General features: G+C 39.5%; 1 protein-coding gene across 1 annotated transcript in view; it reads left to right on the top strand.

The window, feature by feature from the left end:
* shmt2 (serine hydroxymethyltransferase 2 (mitochondrial)) overlaps positions 1-18,351 on the top strand; it is a 21,745-nt gene extending 3,394 nt beyond the window's left edge. The window contains exons 2-12 of the mRNA XM_023412862.2: positions 4,004-4,195; positions 7,565-7,644; positions 8,450-8,650; positions 8,905-8,986; positions 11,029-11,151; positions 13,158-13,297; positions 13,417-13,579; positions 14,111-14,210; positions 15,284-15,439; positions 16,215-16,322; positions 16,571-18,351. Of these exons, the coding sequence (XP_023268630.1) occupies positions 4,004-4,195; positions 7,565-7,644; positions 8,450-8,650; positions 8,905-8,986; positions 11,029-11,151; positions 13,158-13,297; positions 13,417-13,579; positions 14,111-14,210; positions 15,284-15,439; positions 16,215-16,322; positions 16,571-16,698 (1,473 nt within the window). The 3' untranslated portion in view covers positions 16,699-18,351. The remainder of the gene's footprint in view (positions 1-4,003; positions 4,196-7,564; positions 7,645-8,449; positions 8,651-8,904; positions 8,987-11,028; positions 11,152-13,157; positions 13,298-13,416; positions 13,580-14,110; positions 14,211-15,283; positions 15,440-16,214; positions 16,323-16,570) is intronic.
* The last annotated feature ends 231 nt before the right edge of the window (positions 18,352-18,582 follow it).

Here is an 18,582-nt window from a genome sequence, read left to right as displayed (position 1 = left end):
ATTCATTTAACAGGAGCAGAACAGACAGCTTTGTCAGCGCTGATTCATGGCTTCATTTTTTTTCTCAGGAGTGAAGTTTATAAGTTGCTTGGAGCTACCCTGACTCGGTGAAACATGGCAGCCACTATCTTTAAAATTTCAAGTGTTCCTCATGTCAAGACAAGCCTGAACGCACATCAAACAAACAATCAAACAAACATCTGCCAGTGTCTTGGGACACCTCACACTACTAGTGCGTGAACCTCGTGGATGTTCCAAGCCTTCTTGCTTTTATTTGCTTACATCTTTATGAGCTCTTCAAAGGATAACTGCATTTAACAAATGATAATTTTACTTAAATAAATGCCTTAAACACATGCAGGTTCCAGGTTTGCAAATGTGAGGATGTATTGTTAATCTTTGTTTTATGTCGCTATAAATTGAATATTTATTGTTTGGAATGTCACATTGGGCTATGGAGAATCATGCAGGGTGTTTTTCAGTAGTTTCTGGCATTTTAGAAAAATTATTACTTGAATAATGGAGAAATGTATTTATTATTAATAATAAAATAATTTAATTGAAGAAATCAACCATCAGTTGCAGGCCTGTCCATCTTTGTCTGAGTTAAAGTGGATTGAAAACCAACATAAACTGATTTTCTGTCCTTTTACTGGTGATAATTGACTAATATAAATTAATAACCTAAATATATTGATTTTCGTTCTCACAAATAGACACTTAATAAAATAGCTTAACTGTATTTAGGCTCAAATGTGCCTTTAGGTGACCCTAGCAAGGTATTACACTGAAGGAAAATCCAGTTATTTATTTCTGCTTTTCATTTAACAGACTGTGCACTTGACAGGGACAGCGAGTGGGTTGTGGGCCCATGCGCAAAAAAGGCCCTGAGCCAGGCTTTACCTCGACAGTGTGACAAGTACAATCCAGAGCATGCATCGAGACTTACTGAGGCATCAGGAAGCCCAGTGTAGAGCTCTTTCACCATCTTCTTCTTCACCACATGAGTGTTGTGGAAAAATTATAGCATAAATGTATCGTTCCACTGCCTACATCTCTTGAAGATTGGCTCTGTTGCTGGCATCGCTTAAGTCTCTGATTGTCACCCTGACAACCCTTTGACCCGAATAGAGTGGAGTCGCTTTGGACTCTGCCTCCTTCCCTTCACGCCTCTTCACCCTATCCAGATTTCTCAGTCTAGTGTCATCCAGACTGAATCACAGGGCAATTTGTAACGGACAGCCCTGCCATTAGTCAGCGACAGGGAAAGAGCCAACTTCGTGTCAGACTGACGGATGCTGTTGCCCTGTTGACACTTCCTTTCTTCTACCTTACATATATTTTTTTTCTTCACTGTGTCTCCTCTCTAGAGCCTGCTGTTTTCCTCGTGTTACCAGGCTGATTGTTGTTTGGTATAGCCACTGATGGACAGCAGTCATCTGTAAAATTGACTCGCTTCGGGAGCTGCTTCAGGAAATGGGCAAAAATAATACAGAACTAGGATTAATGAAATGATTTTCTGTCTTCCCGTTTCTTCTTCTCTGTCATTGTTCTTTGGGCACAGATGTTTGACAGGAAAGGCAAACTGCCAACAATTAACTTATTATTGTCACGCAGATACAGCGCATCTGTGATTCTGCCATCATTTTGTGCTCAGCACCTAGGTTGATGTGGCCTATCCCGCCCCTTTTCTCACAGCAGAGTTTTCATCAAGTTCACCTTCAAACGACAGCGTAATCTGTCGCCTAAAAATAGTCCCACTGTGACATATTTGGTGCTTGTATCTTGGCTCTTACTTTTCTTGGATCAGTTTATCTTGTGTTTATTAATTAATCTCCTGTAATGATCAGGGCTGCAAAATGAGGCAGGAAAGCGGAGAGGTAGACCACAGGGACTGACCTGTGTGGTGTTTGTTTAAGCCCAGAGCTGTCCCATTTTGACGCCATGGAAATGATATGGATAGCAATAGGAACTAATAAAAGTGCCACATGAGCGCTACTTGGCTGAGTGTGCTTAGCGGCGTAGGGTGACAAGATAGGGACAGGAGGATGGGAAAAGGAAAGCAGGGTGGAGGCACGGAGGAGAGGGAGGGAGCGGCACCCTTGTCTGTTTTGCAGTCATCAGTTGCGCTATAACTATGGCAGTGTTGTCTTATGTTGGATTTTTCTGTGGCTGCTTTCCCTGGCCCTGGTGTGTCCCAGCAGAATCCCAGACAGCGAAGGACAGTTCCCGTCAAGATTTAATGACCCGTATGATTTCTCAGCGAGAAACGTGTCCTCAGAGGCAGCCTGACCTGTCTCCCCAGGCTCTCATCTCTTCCAGAACCCTGGGGGTGGGGGCCTCTCCCTTTCTCCACCATTACCACTGCCACTGGTGACAGAAGGCCAAGGAAGAGATTGTTAGAAATCGGCCATTAATGTACCAGTCGCCTCCCCGGGTGTGTCACCAGTGTCCCCTCTGCCAATGTCCCCTCTGCCACTCCCAGGACCAGAGGAAGAGTAGAGAGGACGGGAGAAACAGCGATGTAGTAGATAAACTATCCTCAAGCTGCTTCTGAGAATAAGGGTCTTCTAAACTGATTTTTAACAAAGGATGTAAAATAAAAAGACTGGTTGGCCATTTTTGCTTGCAGAGAATATTCCCCATTTAGTGTAGCATTTATTATTCTGCCCAACATTAACATTCATTGCTTTTGTCTTAAAATTTCATGTTTAGTTTCTTTATTAGATTTGCAGTGCAATTAAGCCACTTCAAAAGATTAAGTGCCCAAACATTTTTTATACCACATGGAACAAGTGTGAATTGCATTTTTTTTTTTTGTCTTATGGGTGTCCTCAGCCAGTCCTGAGCATTGTGTTAATTGCTTTTTAATGGTGCTATTAAAGGGAGGTTGTCCCTCACACTCCAGCACACCTGTACAGATGATAACTATAGGTTGGCTGAGAAGGGATTGATCTCAACACAAAGTCATCATCATTGTTGATTAAATGACGGCAGTGAGCAAATTTGTTCTAAGTGCAATCAACCCGTCAAGGATTTTTTTAACCTCTGAGTTTTCTCCCACACAGTGCTCTGTTGATTGGGACTTGCTCTGAAGGGCCCACATGCAGTTTTAAGATTTTATTATTGTCTATGCTAAGCATCTTCACGATGTAATACTAAGCCACATAGACATAGGGTTGACTGATTCCAGTATAAGGTAGGATTCATATTTAACTTGGACAAAAAAAAGAGCCCGTGAAAATTATATGGACTCTGCACACTCACATGATCACACATTGCAGCAGCAGCGGCAGCAGCAGAAGAACTTGCCAGCACTAGTCCAGATTAGATAAGCAGGAAGTGCTGAATCTGTTCTCTATATGCCTCCTTTGGTACACTGAGGCTGTAAAAGTCAGTCCCCCAGTTTGTAGAAGTGCTGATAGAGGCATAATTGAACAACCATGCTGATTATTGATATCATGCAAACACGCCAGCTTCTAATTATACCAGGCTACATATTGCAGTGTGTGAGCAACAGAGAAGGGTAAGAGACTAAAAAATGTGCCTTTTATTTATATAGGAAAAATCAGGGTGTCACTTCAAGTATGTAAAATGATCAGATACATTATGTAGATAAATTATTTTTAGTGTAACCTGTCTTTTATGTGCCCATCCCTCTTTTAAGGTAAGAGCCCCAACTACTTTCATCTTCACATTGACATGACACACATGGTGTTCATTTCTTCCTTAACATTACTGATGGCACCAAAAATCTTGCAGATGCATCATTTACTGTAGTCCAACTAGTTTCATGGTATTTTATGGTATTTTTTTTTTTTTATTAAAGCTGTGGTAATCTGCATTACAGTAGCAAGAGTTTGGTCAAAGTACAATCTCCAGGTTTGTCTGAAAAAATAATTTCCCCACATATGATGCAATGACCCAGTGTTCCTTTTTCTGTATTCCCCCCTTCTTTCATCAAACCCCAACCTAACCCTCTCAATTTCTCTTCCGACCACAGCCACTGTGCCAGAGAGCCCCAGTTCGTTTCAGTGTACGTGGGCAACAGTCTCATGCTGCTACACGTACAGTGGATGAAGACCGTCCTTGGACAGGCCAGGAGAGCCTGGCTCAGGACGACCCCGAGATGTGGGATCTGCTGCTGAAAGAGAAGGACAGGCAGTGCCGTGGCTTAGAACTAATTGCATCTGAGGTAAAACATTTTTTTTTTTTTTTTTTTACTGTTTTTGCAGTCATTGTGCTTAATTTAACAATTTACAGTGGAAAGAGGGGAAGAGTGGGCTGCAAAAGAAATGGGGAAGACATGCAGATTTATTAAGTCTGATTTCAGTCAGACCATAGTGGCAGATACTTTGATTTAAAAAATGAAAGATTGGAGTCGGCTTATTTTTAAGGAAAGACAGTTAATGTAAACACTAATTCCAATGGATGAATAAATAGCTAGCCTGATGGATATCTATTATTCTTGTATTATTTGCCATTTGCCTTTATCAGTGGTTTATTAGCATTCATACTGTAGATAAATACAGACACATGTGCAGCACATCAAGTACAATGAAGGATATAGGTGTTGCAGTTAAGAATCATATGCTGAAAATATGAATTACTATTTTGGTCATATCTTTTCCTAAAACATCTGGCTATATGTTTCAGTGGTTTATAGCAGTAAATTCCCTTTTTTTTTTATTTTTTTTTTTTTTATAAAGTTTTCAGTGGCCAGCTAGGCCAGGAAAACTGTTTCTTTGTGGCTCAAACATACAAATCATAAAACAGATATAATTAACTTAGACAAAAGCAACATTGTAACTTTTGAGAAGCAGCGGCAACAGCGGCCTCTGCAGCCACAAGTGGCAATTACAGAACACTTTATACATTAAATTCTGTTGGGCTCTGAGTCCAAGTGGTTAAGGTTACTGGAAGCAGTGTACTCTTAGAAGCTATCAACTCATGTACAGAAACCAAAACCTGTCAATTGCTCAGGCAGCAAAAGCAAAATCATCATCTCAGTACAAACCAGCAGTCACGCTGTCCACTCATTTCAAGTGAGCATTCAGCTCATCTGAAAACATCTGAGCCCACAGCAATTGTGTGCTAAAATGTAGATGCTAGGCGCTATAGTCTCTTCACCTCTGCCATGATGTCTGTACTGAGAATATTGAGCTAGCTTAGATAGCTGAATGCCCATCGTTGGTGGTGTGTATTTTAGTGCCGTAAAGTGTTACATATTTCTGGCAGGTTGTTGTACCCACTTAACCCAAGTTACATAGTGCAAGAACTCATGTTCAGGGGGAGTGTCGATCAAAGGGGTGCAATTTTCCCTATTACCAATCAGTGTACCATCGAAATGATTTTGAAGCTGTTATTTTAAAGTAAAATTGTTGCATAATGTTGCTTTAAAAAAGAACAAGTTCAAATCAACCTCTATTCATTCATTATTCAGCCACTGACCAACTGTGCACAGTGTGCTGTAAGTTATTTTTGGCTTGAATGACTTGCAGCACATTTGTGTAACTCTTTGTTTTCACTCCAAGGCTGGATGGTGTGAAATGCGAAATTTTACTATTCAAAAGAGCAGACAAGGTTTTATCTTGCATTGTTCTTTCTCTCTCCTCCTTTTTCTTCTTTGCCACAGTAGTTGTTCAGTGGAGTATATCAGCCCCCTCTCAGCACAAAGCCTGACCACTCTAGTGTGAGATAAAGCTGATATCTTCATTCTGCCTCCTCCCCACCTCACTCTGCAAGGCACATCACAGTACAGCTCAGGCAGGCAGACATACATTTTCCCACACGTACGCACACACACTCGCGAACATACACACTTCAAGACACTGAGAGGCAAATGCATTTCCTTTTCTAATATATGCACAGTCGTCAGCATGACAGACGGACGCGGCAGAAAGCTGTTACTGGAGCTGTTATCTCCCTTGATCTTCTCTTGGCTCCCAGGTGAAGCATTAGCATAACTACACACACAACACACACACACACACACACACACAAACACCACCACTCCAATGAGGGAGAGAGTGGAGACTATAGGTGTTTGTGTGTGCTATCTGTAAGACCCTATTACTGGCCAGTGTGATAATATACAGTACAGTGTTATGTCAGGAAGTCATACCGAAAGTGGCATCCATCGTCAGCTACGCAGTAGGGGCTGCACTCATTTATATATGTAACAGGTTGTTGTTTCAAGTTACACTAACACTGTATCAGGCTTTACAAACCCGCAGTCCCAAACACATTTCCCCCGATCCCAATCAGAATCTGTGATTATCTAATATGGTAATTTTTTTAATCGTATTTTAATCTTTTTTCCCCGTAGAGTGCATGTGTATCTAAACATTAACACATTGCCAAGAGAAGGCTTACTTTAAAATCTGAATGAAAAACTGCAGTTTTAAGATAGCCTTTCCTTCCATTCTTTATTATGATATTCTGTACAATGTCCTATTATTGTTTGTATAAAATCTATGAAGAGAGGAGTTTCGGTGTGGCTGGAAGGTTTGGACACCAGCTGGACAACCTCTCTTCATCTCCAGGATAAATACCCATAAAAGCCTTTAAAATTTTCAACCAACAGAAACACTTAACTTCCCCAAAAAGAAAAAGATAAAACCTCAGAGGAAATTTAAAGAAAGGTATTGTTTTAATCAGGGGGATACCATCAAAGCTATAGGTGGGAAAATGGCAATTACCAGATGAACAGAAAGTTGTAAGGTATTACTTGAAATAAGAGTTGTCTTCAAATTTCTTGTTTTTTCCAACCACCAGTCTAAAACCCAAAAGTGTTCACATTTACTTTCACATAATGTGGACATAAACTGAAAATCATCACATTTGAAAAACTAGTACAAGAGAATGTTTAGTACTTGTGCTAAAAGGGACTTTGTGACAAAGTGGTTTATCAAAATATAAGTTTCAAATTTTCCTACTTATTGATTGATCAACTAATTGTTGTAGCTCTAGTGGAAATACAGAAATGTGATCAAGATTCAGTGGTCAGATTATAATTGGTCCGTAATTGGTAATATAGCAGAGTAAATCCAGTAAAATAAATCAAAGGAACGAGCCTACTGAAATCAGCATAATAAAATGTGTCGGTGACTAAGTCCTATATCAGTTATTGGTATTGTTAATAAACAGAATTATTTTTTAACATGTCTTTTTCATCTTCCAGCACATGGGCAAGATATAAAACTTTTTGGGGATAATTTTACTCTTTTGCAAGAAAGCATACACACAGAAATTTGTTTTTTCTTCAAAAACACATTACAAAATGATTAAAAAAAAGGCCACACCAATCTATCTCAGCATGTGCAGAAAAGTTTATTACATTATCTTGTATCCTCCAGCAGCAAGGCGATAAGCATTGTGAAGTGCAGACTGTTAGTCTATGGAAGTCCAGAGGTTCAATACTGTAATGATTGCCTTTAGCTGGAGGGGGATTTCTCACTATCACTTAACAGACTTTAATTTGCCGTCCTTGTCCCTTCTGTCCACTCACGCCATTGATCTGAGTGTGTGTTTGCTCGTGTGTGTGTGTGTGTTCCCACCACAGAATTTCTGCAGTCGAGCAGCTCTGGAAGCTCAGGGCTCCTGTCTGAACAACAAATACTCTGAGGGCTACCCAGGGAGAAGGTGAGTGTTTATTCAGCCACACCCCAGCTTATTAATGTGGTTGATATTCTCTGCTTTAGGATATTTGTCACAAATGGGCACAAATGAACACACATAGACACACACTGATATATCCTGTGTTCGCTAGCTTGCCCTATTACTGTAAAGTACATGCCAACCACACAGCTAATAATCCACACGCTTTGCCTTGCCAAAGAAAATTCCTGAGGGGATACATTGGAAGAATTTGGTGCCAGGCTGATAGTTGCACGTTTTATATTTTCAGATTTCCTGTTTTCTATTATTTCCCTCAGATAATTCACATTTATCAGCGGCAAACAGAGAGCTGATATGTTTTTTAATGCCTCTCATTTGATGCATTTGATGCCTGAAATACAAGCCTACTATAAATCTCCCTCCCTGTGAATATACTAATATACTACTCAAGTGCCGTTTTACTCTTTAATGTAATGATCCAAAAAGGATTATCTCACAGAATGAGTGGCTTGCACAGTAGCCATCTGTTGCTCCTTCATCTGTAATTCTTCTGAAAAGCTTTGAAGAGCTTTTCACCTAGATGTCCCAGTTCTGATGTCGGTCTCAACATTTATCTTGACTCTAGATACACTGCCATTTGTCTCAAATGTATGAAAGGTAACAGGCATTGTTGAGATTGACCTAAACTGAAATTCTATGGTTATTCTAGCAGACAAATTGCAGGAGTGATGCATCTGTTAATAATGGCCTTGGGGTGTATTTTCATTCATAGGAGTTTTTGTTTCCATTCTTTCTTTTTCTGAAACCCCCCTGACCCACACATCCACAGATACTATGGTGGAGCAGAAGTGGTTGACCAAATTGAGCTCCTGTGTCAGAAGCGAGCCTTGGAGGCCTTTGACCTTGACCCAGCTCTGTGGGGCGTCAATGTCCAGCCTTACTCTGGCTCACCTGCCAACTTTGCTGTTTACACCGCTGTGCTCAACCCCCACGACCGCATCATGGGCCTGGACCTGCCCGACGGAGGACAGTCAGTAGTCAATGCAGCTTATGTTTTATTCTTAATCATCGCCCTGTCACTTATTTTGTCTCCCCTCCCACTTTTCTGTGCTGCTCCAGTTTCTTTGTTGGTCAACGCAAGTGTATCACTTGGACCTGAAAAATAAATTTTAAAAAACGACATCATTTTTCTTTTCCTGCACATTTCTAAATCAGGTTGTCTGCTAAGTTATTTAACTGACTGTTTGTGCTTGCCTGTTTTTCTGTTCCTTTTTGTCAACGCAGTCTGACCCACGGCTACATGTCTGATGTAAAGAGGATCTCGGCAACCTCAATCTATTTTGAGTCCATGCCCTACAAACTAAATGTAAGTAGAGACCACTACTGCTGATATCTACCACTAACAACTAACAAGATACCAGCAATACACCATCAGGTTTCTTAGAAATGATGAAGAAAATTGACGGGAAAAGGACAACAGCAATAAAAGTATGTCATAGTGTTATGAAAGCTGTGCAGCAGATGCTGGTACCTAATAAATGTTATGTATACTCATACATTTTTGATTTTCCTCTAATGTCAGATGAGAGGTTTTCAGGGTCAGTTGTTCTCTGTGACCAGCAATTGTGTCACATTGTGTGAATGTTTGCACAATAATATATTGTACAGTATGCTGTGTAAGTGGTGTCTGATGCTGCAGGTGGAATTTAAGCCTCTTTACTGTAATAGTGAATGGGAGAAAACTGTTAGATTGGATGAAGAACAGTGTGTAGCCACACCACCACAATATATATGTATGTGTGTGTATGTATATTTACATTATGTTGGTCATACATTACACAACAGTTTCTGCCAGCTTATTCAGTAGATATCAAATGTGAAGACCTTGAGCAAAATTGGTTATTTTTGATCAAGTTTTTGAAACCTACTGTAGCAGGCATTGGGTAAAATAACGAGTAAGAACTCTTCTTCAACAAGCACAATTATCTCAATTTAAAGGACAAATATTTTTGACCTTGTCCTTCATCCGCAATAACAAATTAATAACAGTATATTGATTGAAATGAACATAAAAAAAGATAAAAAGAAACTGTGATCCAATAGTAGGAAATCCTGTTTCCATTCCTGCCCCCAGAGGGAGGACACAAAGTAGTGTGGGTAGGGATTCAGTGTCTAACTCAAGGAAACATCAGCCCATCAGATGCTTGCTTGCAGGTCCTTGACAACAGATGGACTTAAAGTCAGGGGTTTTGGCTGATGTATGGCCTCTCTTCTCACAATGTAATCATACAGTCTCGTTAGTAAACCACGTAAAACAACTGAAGTGTTGCTTTCCACCTGCATGAAGATCTTTGCTTCCAGGGCCACTCAGATGTGACAAGTAATTTTTCAAGTTAACATGTAGATAAGATGGTCATTGTACACGAGTGTGTAGTATTTTATTTCTTGGGTCATAGTTGTGTGGTAGTGTGGGTAGCGGCTGATGAATGGCCATGAGATTCTGCATGTCCAGACCTGCTGATGTATGGGCTGGCAGGACCCCTCTGCGAGAGAGATAATGGGAAATCGACAGGCTGGCCAGCACCACTGGCTCTGTCTTCACAATGAGCAGCTTGATGGAGTGAGGGGCCATCCATAGATGTGCTCTGGAGATGGGAGATTATCAGGTTGTCTAAATAAAGCTTTGCCTCCTCCTTTTCTCTCTTCTTTTTCACGTCGGCGTCTTCCTTATTATCCATCCCTTTTGTCTCTCACTTTGTTTTTCTGCTCCATCGTGCTTTTTCCCTTTCCTGCATTGTTTCTGTTTTCTGATGCTTGGAGGAGGAAGGGTTATACAACTTGAAATTCAGGCACAGGACGGACTGGTCATTTGACTGGTCCAGCTTGACTCCATTTCATGTGACTCTGAAGTGCATTCACTGAACAATGGATTGGCTAACATGTCTCTCAAATTGCTCAGTTCAATGGAAAGAGCAGGAAAAATCTCCAAACCAACCTCTAATCTGTCCGGCCTCATCATACCAGTCAAGTAGATCCCCTGAAAGGTTGAATTAGGATAAGTAGGGGTGCAATTGCAATTACTGCAATTGCTCCATATTCCTCCATGATATGATAGGTTGCAATGTCTCCTTTAGATAAATTCCGTCCCCTTTTAAGGTAGCCAAAGTACTTCAAATGCTGCTACTTCAAATGAGTTTCAAATGGAGAAAATCTCTCTTCCGTACTGATATGTTTTCTCTTGATCCTCAAGATATTACAATTTTTTTTTTCATCCTCTCGTGTTCCTTTTTTTTCCTCCTGACCCTTACTCTCCCTCTAATATTCTCATATTCCTTCTCCATTTCCTCTTTATTCATTCCTCTCGCTCTGCCTCTTTTCTCTCTCCTCAATCTGTCTCCCTCTCTGCAGACTGCAACAGGACTCATAGACTACGACCAGATGGAGATGACGGCCAAGCTGTTCCGGCCCAAGCTCATCATTGCTGGCACCAGCGCCTATGCCCGCCTCATTGACTACGGCCGCGTCAAGAAGGTGCATGGAGAACTCTGTATATTCAATTCTATCTGCAGCCTGTCTTCTCTACTTCTCATCGTACATTAGGAAGGACAGACCAGCTTTGTTCTCTTATTCAAAACTCAGTCAACCTTTTCCATTCAAATGTCACCTGCTTCCCATAGTCAGACCTGGCCAGGATTACTTCCAAACATATCTCTTCTAATTTCTGTCCCTGAGTAGTGATGTCTGTCTAAATACCTAGCATTCAACTTCAACATTTCCAAAAACACGAGCCAATTTTTATAGGGTCTTTCACCCTCACACACGACAACACAGATGCTGTCTTCCTCTCTTGCCTACTCAACCAAACGAAACATGGACACTCGCTCTGACTCACACATACACAGCACCAACTTTTAACCGCACACTTCACTGCTCTCTTTGACAGTGCACAAGAGGCCTCTTTATCTGTTTTGTTATACCCATCCGCTGACTCACTTCATTCACTCCATGACTGCTTCCCTTTGTTGCAGAGCCCCACTTTAGCTAGTACCATCAGATGGAGTGTCCCACCATTACAGAGCTGTGTTTTTATTAAGCACCATAACGACTTTGCCACTAGGCCTGAAGTGGGGCCATATTTTCCCCCTGGCATGTCTCTGTGGAACTGTTCACTGTTTTATGGCAGAATCTGCTGGGCCGGGCTTCACTCCAGATTTTCAATGTTGTGTTACCTAGATTGAAGCAGGCTTCTTTTTCTTCCCCCACGTCGGAAACTTGATTTACTATCGGTATTGATTGGCTACTGCACGTCACCCTCTTGTGTTCTTTACCCCCCTCCAGTAACCCTGCCATCTCCCCTGCGTTTTAATCTAATAAACATGTGCTGATCCAGTTTAGATAGAGGAAGGGAGATTGTCATGATAATGCATATTAATTGGAGCACTAAAAAGATTGTTTACCGCTCTGATCATTCGCCAGCGAGTCATTTGCATGTTAGCAAGCTATTTATTGTTTGCACCTTTTTCAATAGATGCTGGCAAGACGCATCAAGGATTTATTGAATTATGCTGTAATATTTCTGGCCTCTGAAGACTGCAGAGGAATAATTACACAAGCTCACATTTGAAATATCTGCCTTTTGAGAAGATAGGTACTGCTAACAGATGTAGAGTTAGTTATCAACTTAACTGTAGAGGGGTTGTAAATGTATTACTCACATTTGAACATATACTTAGCACAGTCACATGAAAAGCACAGTAGGGTCACTGATGACACAGGTTGAGGCAAGTTGAATCACGTAGTTTAGATTTATTTCTAACTGTAGTAGTTTGTGGTAGAAATCTGTATATATCAAAACACTGCTTATGCAAATACAGTGCAGTTCATAAATATTTGCAGTGACACATTTCCACTCTATTCCAGGACATTATGTTTGAAATTAGATAGTGACAAAGGCTAAAGTGCTGACTTTCTGGTGGGCGGTTCATTGTGTTCATATCTATATTGGATTAACAGTGTAGGACTTGTCTCTTTTTGTACATAGTCTCCCACTTTAAAAATACTGAGTAAACTGAAAAGGTAATTGAAGAGGTTTTCATGGCCAAACAGTGGAATGTTCTTGGCTTGCCAAGTCAGTCACCTGGCTTCAGTCCAACTGAGCTTATGTCTCACTTGCTGAAGATCAAACTTAAGGCAGAAAATCTCCCGAAGCAAGCTGGAAGTGAAGAGGGCTGAAATATTCTGGTAGAGGTTGTAGACTTCAGGCAGGTCATGACTGCAAAGGATTTGTAACCAAATATAAAGAATAACTTCACCGAACTTTTATTGATGCATACATCTTCAAATTAATCTTAGACAGCACTTTAACCTTACAATCATAGAGTCCAGCTTACAAAAAAAATGTCTCACTGCTGCAGTTCACAGATATCGCAGAGTAATGTCATAATTTTTGGGTCTCGTACTGAAAAGTTATTTAAAATTTCCTCCCATAAGGTATAAATTTGAATCCTAATTTTGTGTTTGCTTCCTTTATCTCTCAGCTGTGCACTGACATTAAGGCCTACATGCTCGCTGACATGGCCCATATCAGTGGCCTGGTGGCAGCCCAAGCCATCCCCTCTCCCTTTGAACACGCTGACCTGGTCACCTCTACCACGCACAAATCGCTCCGAGGAGCCAGGTAAGAAGGACAGACCCGGCAGGGACAAATTACATTACCAGGGATGAAACCTTGTTTGGGTTTCAAGAAAAATAAAATGGTAAAAATGCTGTGTCAGTAAATTATTGTATTTTGTCCAGGGCTGGCCTCATCTTCTACCGTAAGGGTGTTCGCTCAGTGGACAAGAATGGGAAGGAGATCATGTACGACCTCGAAGACAAGGTCAACTTCTCTGTCTTCCCCTCTCTGCAGGGTGGACCTCATAACCATGCCATCGCTGGCGTGGCTGTAGCACTCAGACAGGTCAGCACAACACGCTAATACCCAATTTCAATGTAAAAGTAATTCAGTTTATTCATATTGACGTAACACTTATTACCCTGGTTATTTTCTAATAAGAACCTGATAAGTGGTGAATCAAATTTTACAGTGGAACAAAATCTTACCACAGAGATGCTTTGGCACAACTTGACCCAGTGTGAACCGTGTGGATCTTAATGCTGTGTTAGACGGCTACTGAAATGTAATCTGTTCAAGAGGACGGAACTGCGATGCGTTTCCCTTGTACCAATTTACGTAGCTTCTAATCACTATAATGGGGCTGTGCCTACTGTAATTCTAACCAATGGTCAATCATTTTTTCTGGTTATTTGATCAGTTATCAAAGGAAATTATTCAACATTTCTTTCCCAAGATGCAAATGAAATAGACTTTTGAATTTAAAGAAATACCATAATGTTTATATTGTAGTAAATTGTTTTCTTGATATCTCTTGGCTCATTTCTTGACAATGCTTGTATCCAGCTCAGCACTCTATCATTTGTGTGTCACCAGGCACAGTCTCCCATGTTCAAGGAGTATATCGCCCAGGTACTAAAGAATGCCAGGGCTATGGCTGCAGCTCTTCTCAGTAAAGGCTACACCTTGGTATCAGGTATATTAACTTGTATTCAAGCTTTCTTTTTTTTAAGTCACTAGTATAAACAGCGGAGAAACATACGTCAATAAAGAGAAATGTCCTGTCACAAAATGCAAATTACATGGCAGGAAAAAAAAAGAGAAAAAAAAGAGAAATGCATTTAAATTCATGATGTGCAAATTGGGTAATGTCAGTGTAACTGCCTCGTCAGTCAAGAAAATGAAACCAGATGAAAATGGTCACTTTCTGGTTGTGAGTGAATACATGAATCTTGTTCTGCATTTAATACGCTGGCCTAAGCTTTTTTTTTTTTTTTCTTTTTTTTTTTATGTATGTAGTATTCAGTTGATACTCTAAAAAAGATAGACTTGTCCTTTGCTTACATTGCATTGTGTGCATACTCCCTGTTTTTTAATACTTTTGTAGATTTCTCTGAAAAGAAAACAGGAAAAGAGTGTTTTTATAATGTTACAGTCAAATAAAACACTTGTAAAGATATGTGTGCTAAAGGAAGACTTAAGCATTTTCAGCCATCTAAATTTATAGACTAAAATTAATGCAGTCTAATACAACAGTCCTGCAATAATTGCTAACGTCATGAAGGTTGTAATGTTCAGTTTTTATTGAAACTGTTTCAGAGAGGTGTTAATTCAACTGTGTGATAATTTTGGAGTATATAGTTTGTGATATTGTTGAACTGCACTGCATTATGCAGAGATGTGTTTCTGTTATTTAGCCTTCCCTCACTGATGTAAAAAGGCTGGACAAAATGATAGAAACACCTGTATAATGCAATACAGTTCAACAGACCATGAACTGCAGGAAAGTTGCATTTGACTGTGTTAGTTTTAGCTAAAAATGGACAAATGTATGAGAAAAGGTGAAGATGTGAAGCATTTGAGGCCCTGACAATACATATCATATTCATTTCATATCATAAAGTTATCAAATCTAGAAACATTACCTCATCCATGTTGAACTAAAGCTGAGATTGTCTGATCAAAGATTTAAAAGTGAAGTTGGTATCCACGAAGCCTCGGACTTTCCTGCTCTTCAAAAGTTTTTACTAGGAATGCTGAATATTTCAGGTGGAACCGACAACCACCTGGTCCTGGTGGACCTGCGGCCTAAGGGCATTGATGGAGCTCGAGCTGAAAGGGTGCTGGAGCTCGTGTCAATCACTGCCAATAAGAACACCTGCCCTGGGGACAAGAGCGCCCTGACTCCAGGTGGCCTCAGGCTAGGTAAGGACCAGCTTCATATTATACTACATTTTGCTTGACTTCCTGTCATATTTATTAAGGGTATGATCAGAAACCACATAAATAAACTGGAGAATTGTGTGGATTTGTATATTTAACCACTTTTAAATCTAAAAAAACCCCAAAACTAATAGATATTTACACTTTGTTGGGGTAATTAGTCTTAGTATGTTGGTCAGTTGCTCAGCATTTTGTGTTCTAAGTACAAGATGAAGGTTTTTTTTTTTTTTTTTGTTAAATTTACTTTGCAGTGAACATCCTCTTCACTCAGTTTTACTTAGTTTTTCAAAATGTAGTTCTGCATATGGAAATTAGTCAGCCACCAATTAAGCCACAAGCACTGAGCAAATCATGATTAATTAAACATGTTTGGCTTTTTAATCATCTTCCAGGAAGTTCAAGAGCTCCACATCTACACTGCCACGTTTTTAGCTTTATCTTAAGGCGAGATATTTTACTTACAGTACAATGCTCTGTGCTTATTACGTTCTCATTTGGACTGCACCTTTGTGACCCATCGGTTATCAGCATCTGTGTAGGTTTGACACATCTGGAGTCTGTGTAGATTCATTACTTAAATTTCCAGACGCTCTAGGGTTCGGCTTTTTTCCAAAGACCATATGGTTCCTAAGTAGAAAAAAAAAAAGCAAGAAAATGAATAACAATCAGATGAACTGTAAAAGTAAAAGGAAGAAATTGCAGATCTCTACTTTACTTTTATTTCAAGCTGTGGGATTTGTGTTCTTCTGTGTCCCAGGTGCTCCAGCCCTGACCTCCAGACTGTTCAAAGAAGCAGACTTTGTGCAAGTTGTTGAGTTCATGGATGAGGGCTTCAAGATTGCCTTGGATGTCAAGAAAAAGACAGGTAAGCCTTATGTGAGAGGGGATACGGATTAAAATGTAGCCAGGTGGTTGGCAAGAACATGCGTCCCAATTTTTTGGTCTTATTGTTCAGTTTTAAACTATGTATTTATTAGAAAGGTACAATATGTTGTATGCTAAATCGTTGGATATGGAAAAATAAGAAGTGAAAAGGCCCTGTGGTGATAAAACAAACAAAGCTAAAAATGGAGAACTGAGCATTCTTCCTCTCTTTTCCATTGTCTTCTCCAGCAAAGCTCCAGGACTTCAAGAACTTCCTTCTTCAGGACCCAGAGACTGTTGCTCGCATCGCTGAACTTCGGCACAGAGTTGAAGCTTATGCCAGGCCCTTTCCTATGCCAGGCTTCCATGATCATTAAGCCAGTCAGTATGGAGTCAGGGGGCTGAAAGCCAGGTGGTAGAAAGCCGGCTAGCAGAAGTGTGTAAGGAGAGGGGAAAAATCTCATGTGGTTGGTGCCTGTACATTGGGATATATCTTGAGTTCCCTTTTTTCCAATCAGATCTGGGAAACTACATTTTTTATACTTCTTTGCAATCATCAGTCAATATATTCTTGTAAAAACAGGCCTCCATATTGAGGTAAAGAAACAATGAAATATGATACAGTTTTTCTTTAGAGCCGAAGATCTTATTTTCTATCGTATGTGTAAAGATATACCATTTCTTTAATGTGGGTGTGTGGGAGGAAGAAATAACTCATCAAATGTAACACCACCAACTGTCATTGGTGTCACAGACTGTGTGATTTGATTGATGTATAATTAGTTATTATAATAAGTTACGCTGAAGAGTCTTAATGCTGTAAAGAGTCTTAACTAAAGTCACTAATGGAGATTATTATATTCACATGAAGATGTGTGCATGATAGTTTTTCTACTTACATTTTCTGTTTATGAAACCAGGTACACAAGGAAACTTCATGATGTGAAGGGTTGTTCTGACAGTGTTGTGTTGTTGTTCTAACATTTTTGTGGGGGGAATTTTGTTGAACATCAGAAATTTACTCAATATAATTTCTGAACGTTAACCTCTTTAACTTTGTATAGATTTGTGGAGCTTATCTCCAAAGTGTAAGGGTCCAAGTCTGATTATACAAGTAATCTCCACATATTTTGATATACTATAGTCTAATATAGCAACACTATAAACTGTGGTCACATAAATTGTTTAAAAACACATTTCACACTGTGTATAGACAAGAACCAAATATCTTCAACTTCATTCAGTATAATATGCCTAACCCGTGTGAAAATCTAGTTATGTTGTCTTTTGACACTATTGTAATTGCATCATCTTTTTTTCTTCCAGTATATCATAGATGTCTGATTTTAATTGCTCTGTATTTTGTTATGACAGATGAATAACCAACTGGATTAATATCAGAAATATCATCTTGGATGATTTCATACTTCACTTTATGTGTGTTTACAAAGAGTATATACTTTTCTATACATTATTTAAAAATAATTAACTATGTAACTGCCATCATTTTACATGTTAAGGTGTCCAATACTGGTATCAGTATAATATATTGCTCTGGAAGAAAGATGATTTGAATTGCAGTCTGTCTGATTTAAGTGTCATTTATTTCACCTAAGTGTTCAGTGATGGAAACTGTGAAGCAGCTAGATTTGATAAAACATTTTCACTGCATTTTGTTGTGTACCTGGTTCACAAATTGGTACTGTTGTCATTATCACTGCATCAGTGAGGAAGATTTCTGTTTGTGAAATGGTCTTGCAGCACAATGGAGAAAAAGGATGTTAGAAATGGTGTGATACTTTATTACTTTGCACAGGACATTGCTTCTAAAGTAAGTTTTTTGACAGCAAATAAAGTACACTTTGCTAAAATAAACCATTAAGTATTTTACCACAGTGTTCATAAATCCACTGTCTGTCTGTTTTCATCTCTGATATGTTGCCAGCTATTGTACATCAAGTTTGAACTAACTGTCTTTTACATAACATTATTTTACAAGCTGAATCCTAATAATAAAATCCATTAATTTATGTTGTGTAAGTGATATCAATAATACATCACCTCTCACATACTGTCTTAGCCAGCGAACTTAAAAAAAAAAAAGTCAGTCAGAAGATGTGATTCTGTCTGTGATGGGACACGTTTGTTGTTATATTTTTTTGAAATTGTGAGTAGTAACAAATCATTTAACTAGATATCTACAATATTGATAAGGATTACCTTTGCTTTCAATGGATTTAGTAGTGGGGTTCTAGTTCATC

This window comes from Seriola lalandi, unplaced genomic scaffold (genome assembly GCF_002814215.2).
Source record: "Seriola lalandi dorsalis isolate HSWRI2012SDOR001 ecotype SW California unplaced genomic scaffold, Sedor1 jcf7180002054488, whole genome shotgun sequence".
Classification (NCBI taxonomy): domain Eukaryota; kingdom Metazoa; phylum Chordata; class Actinopteri; order Carangiformes; family Carangidae; genus Seriola; species Seriola lalandi.
Note: the sequence above shows the minus strand (reverse complement) of the source record. Positions and strands in the feature narration are given on the sequence as shown.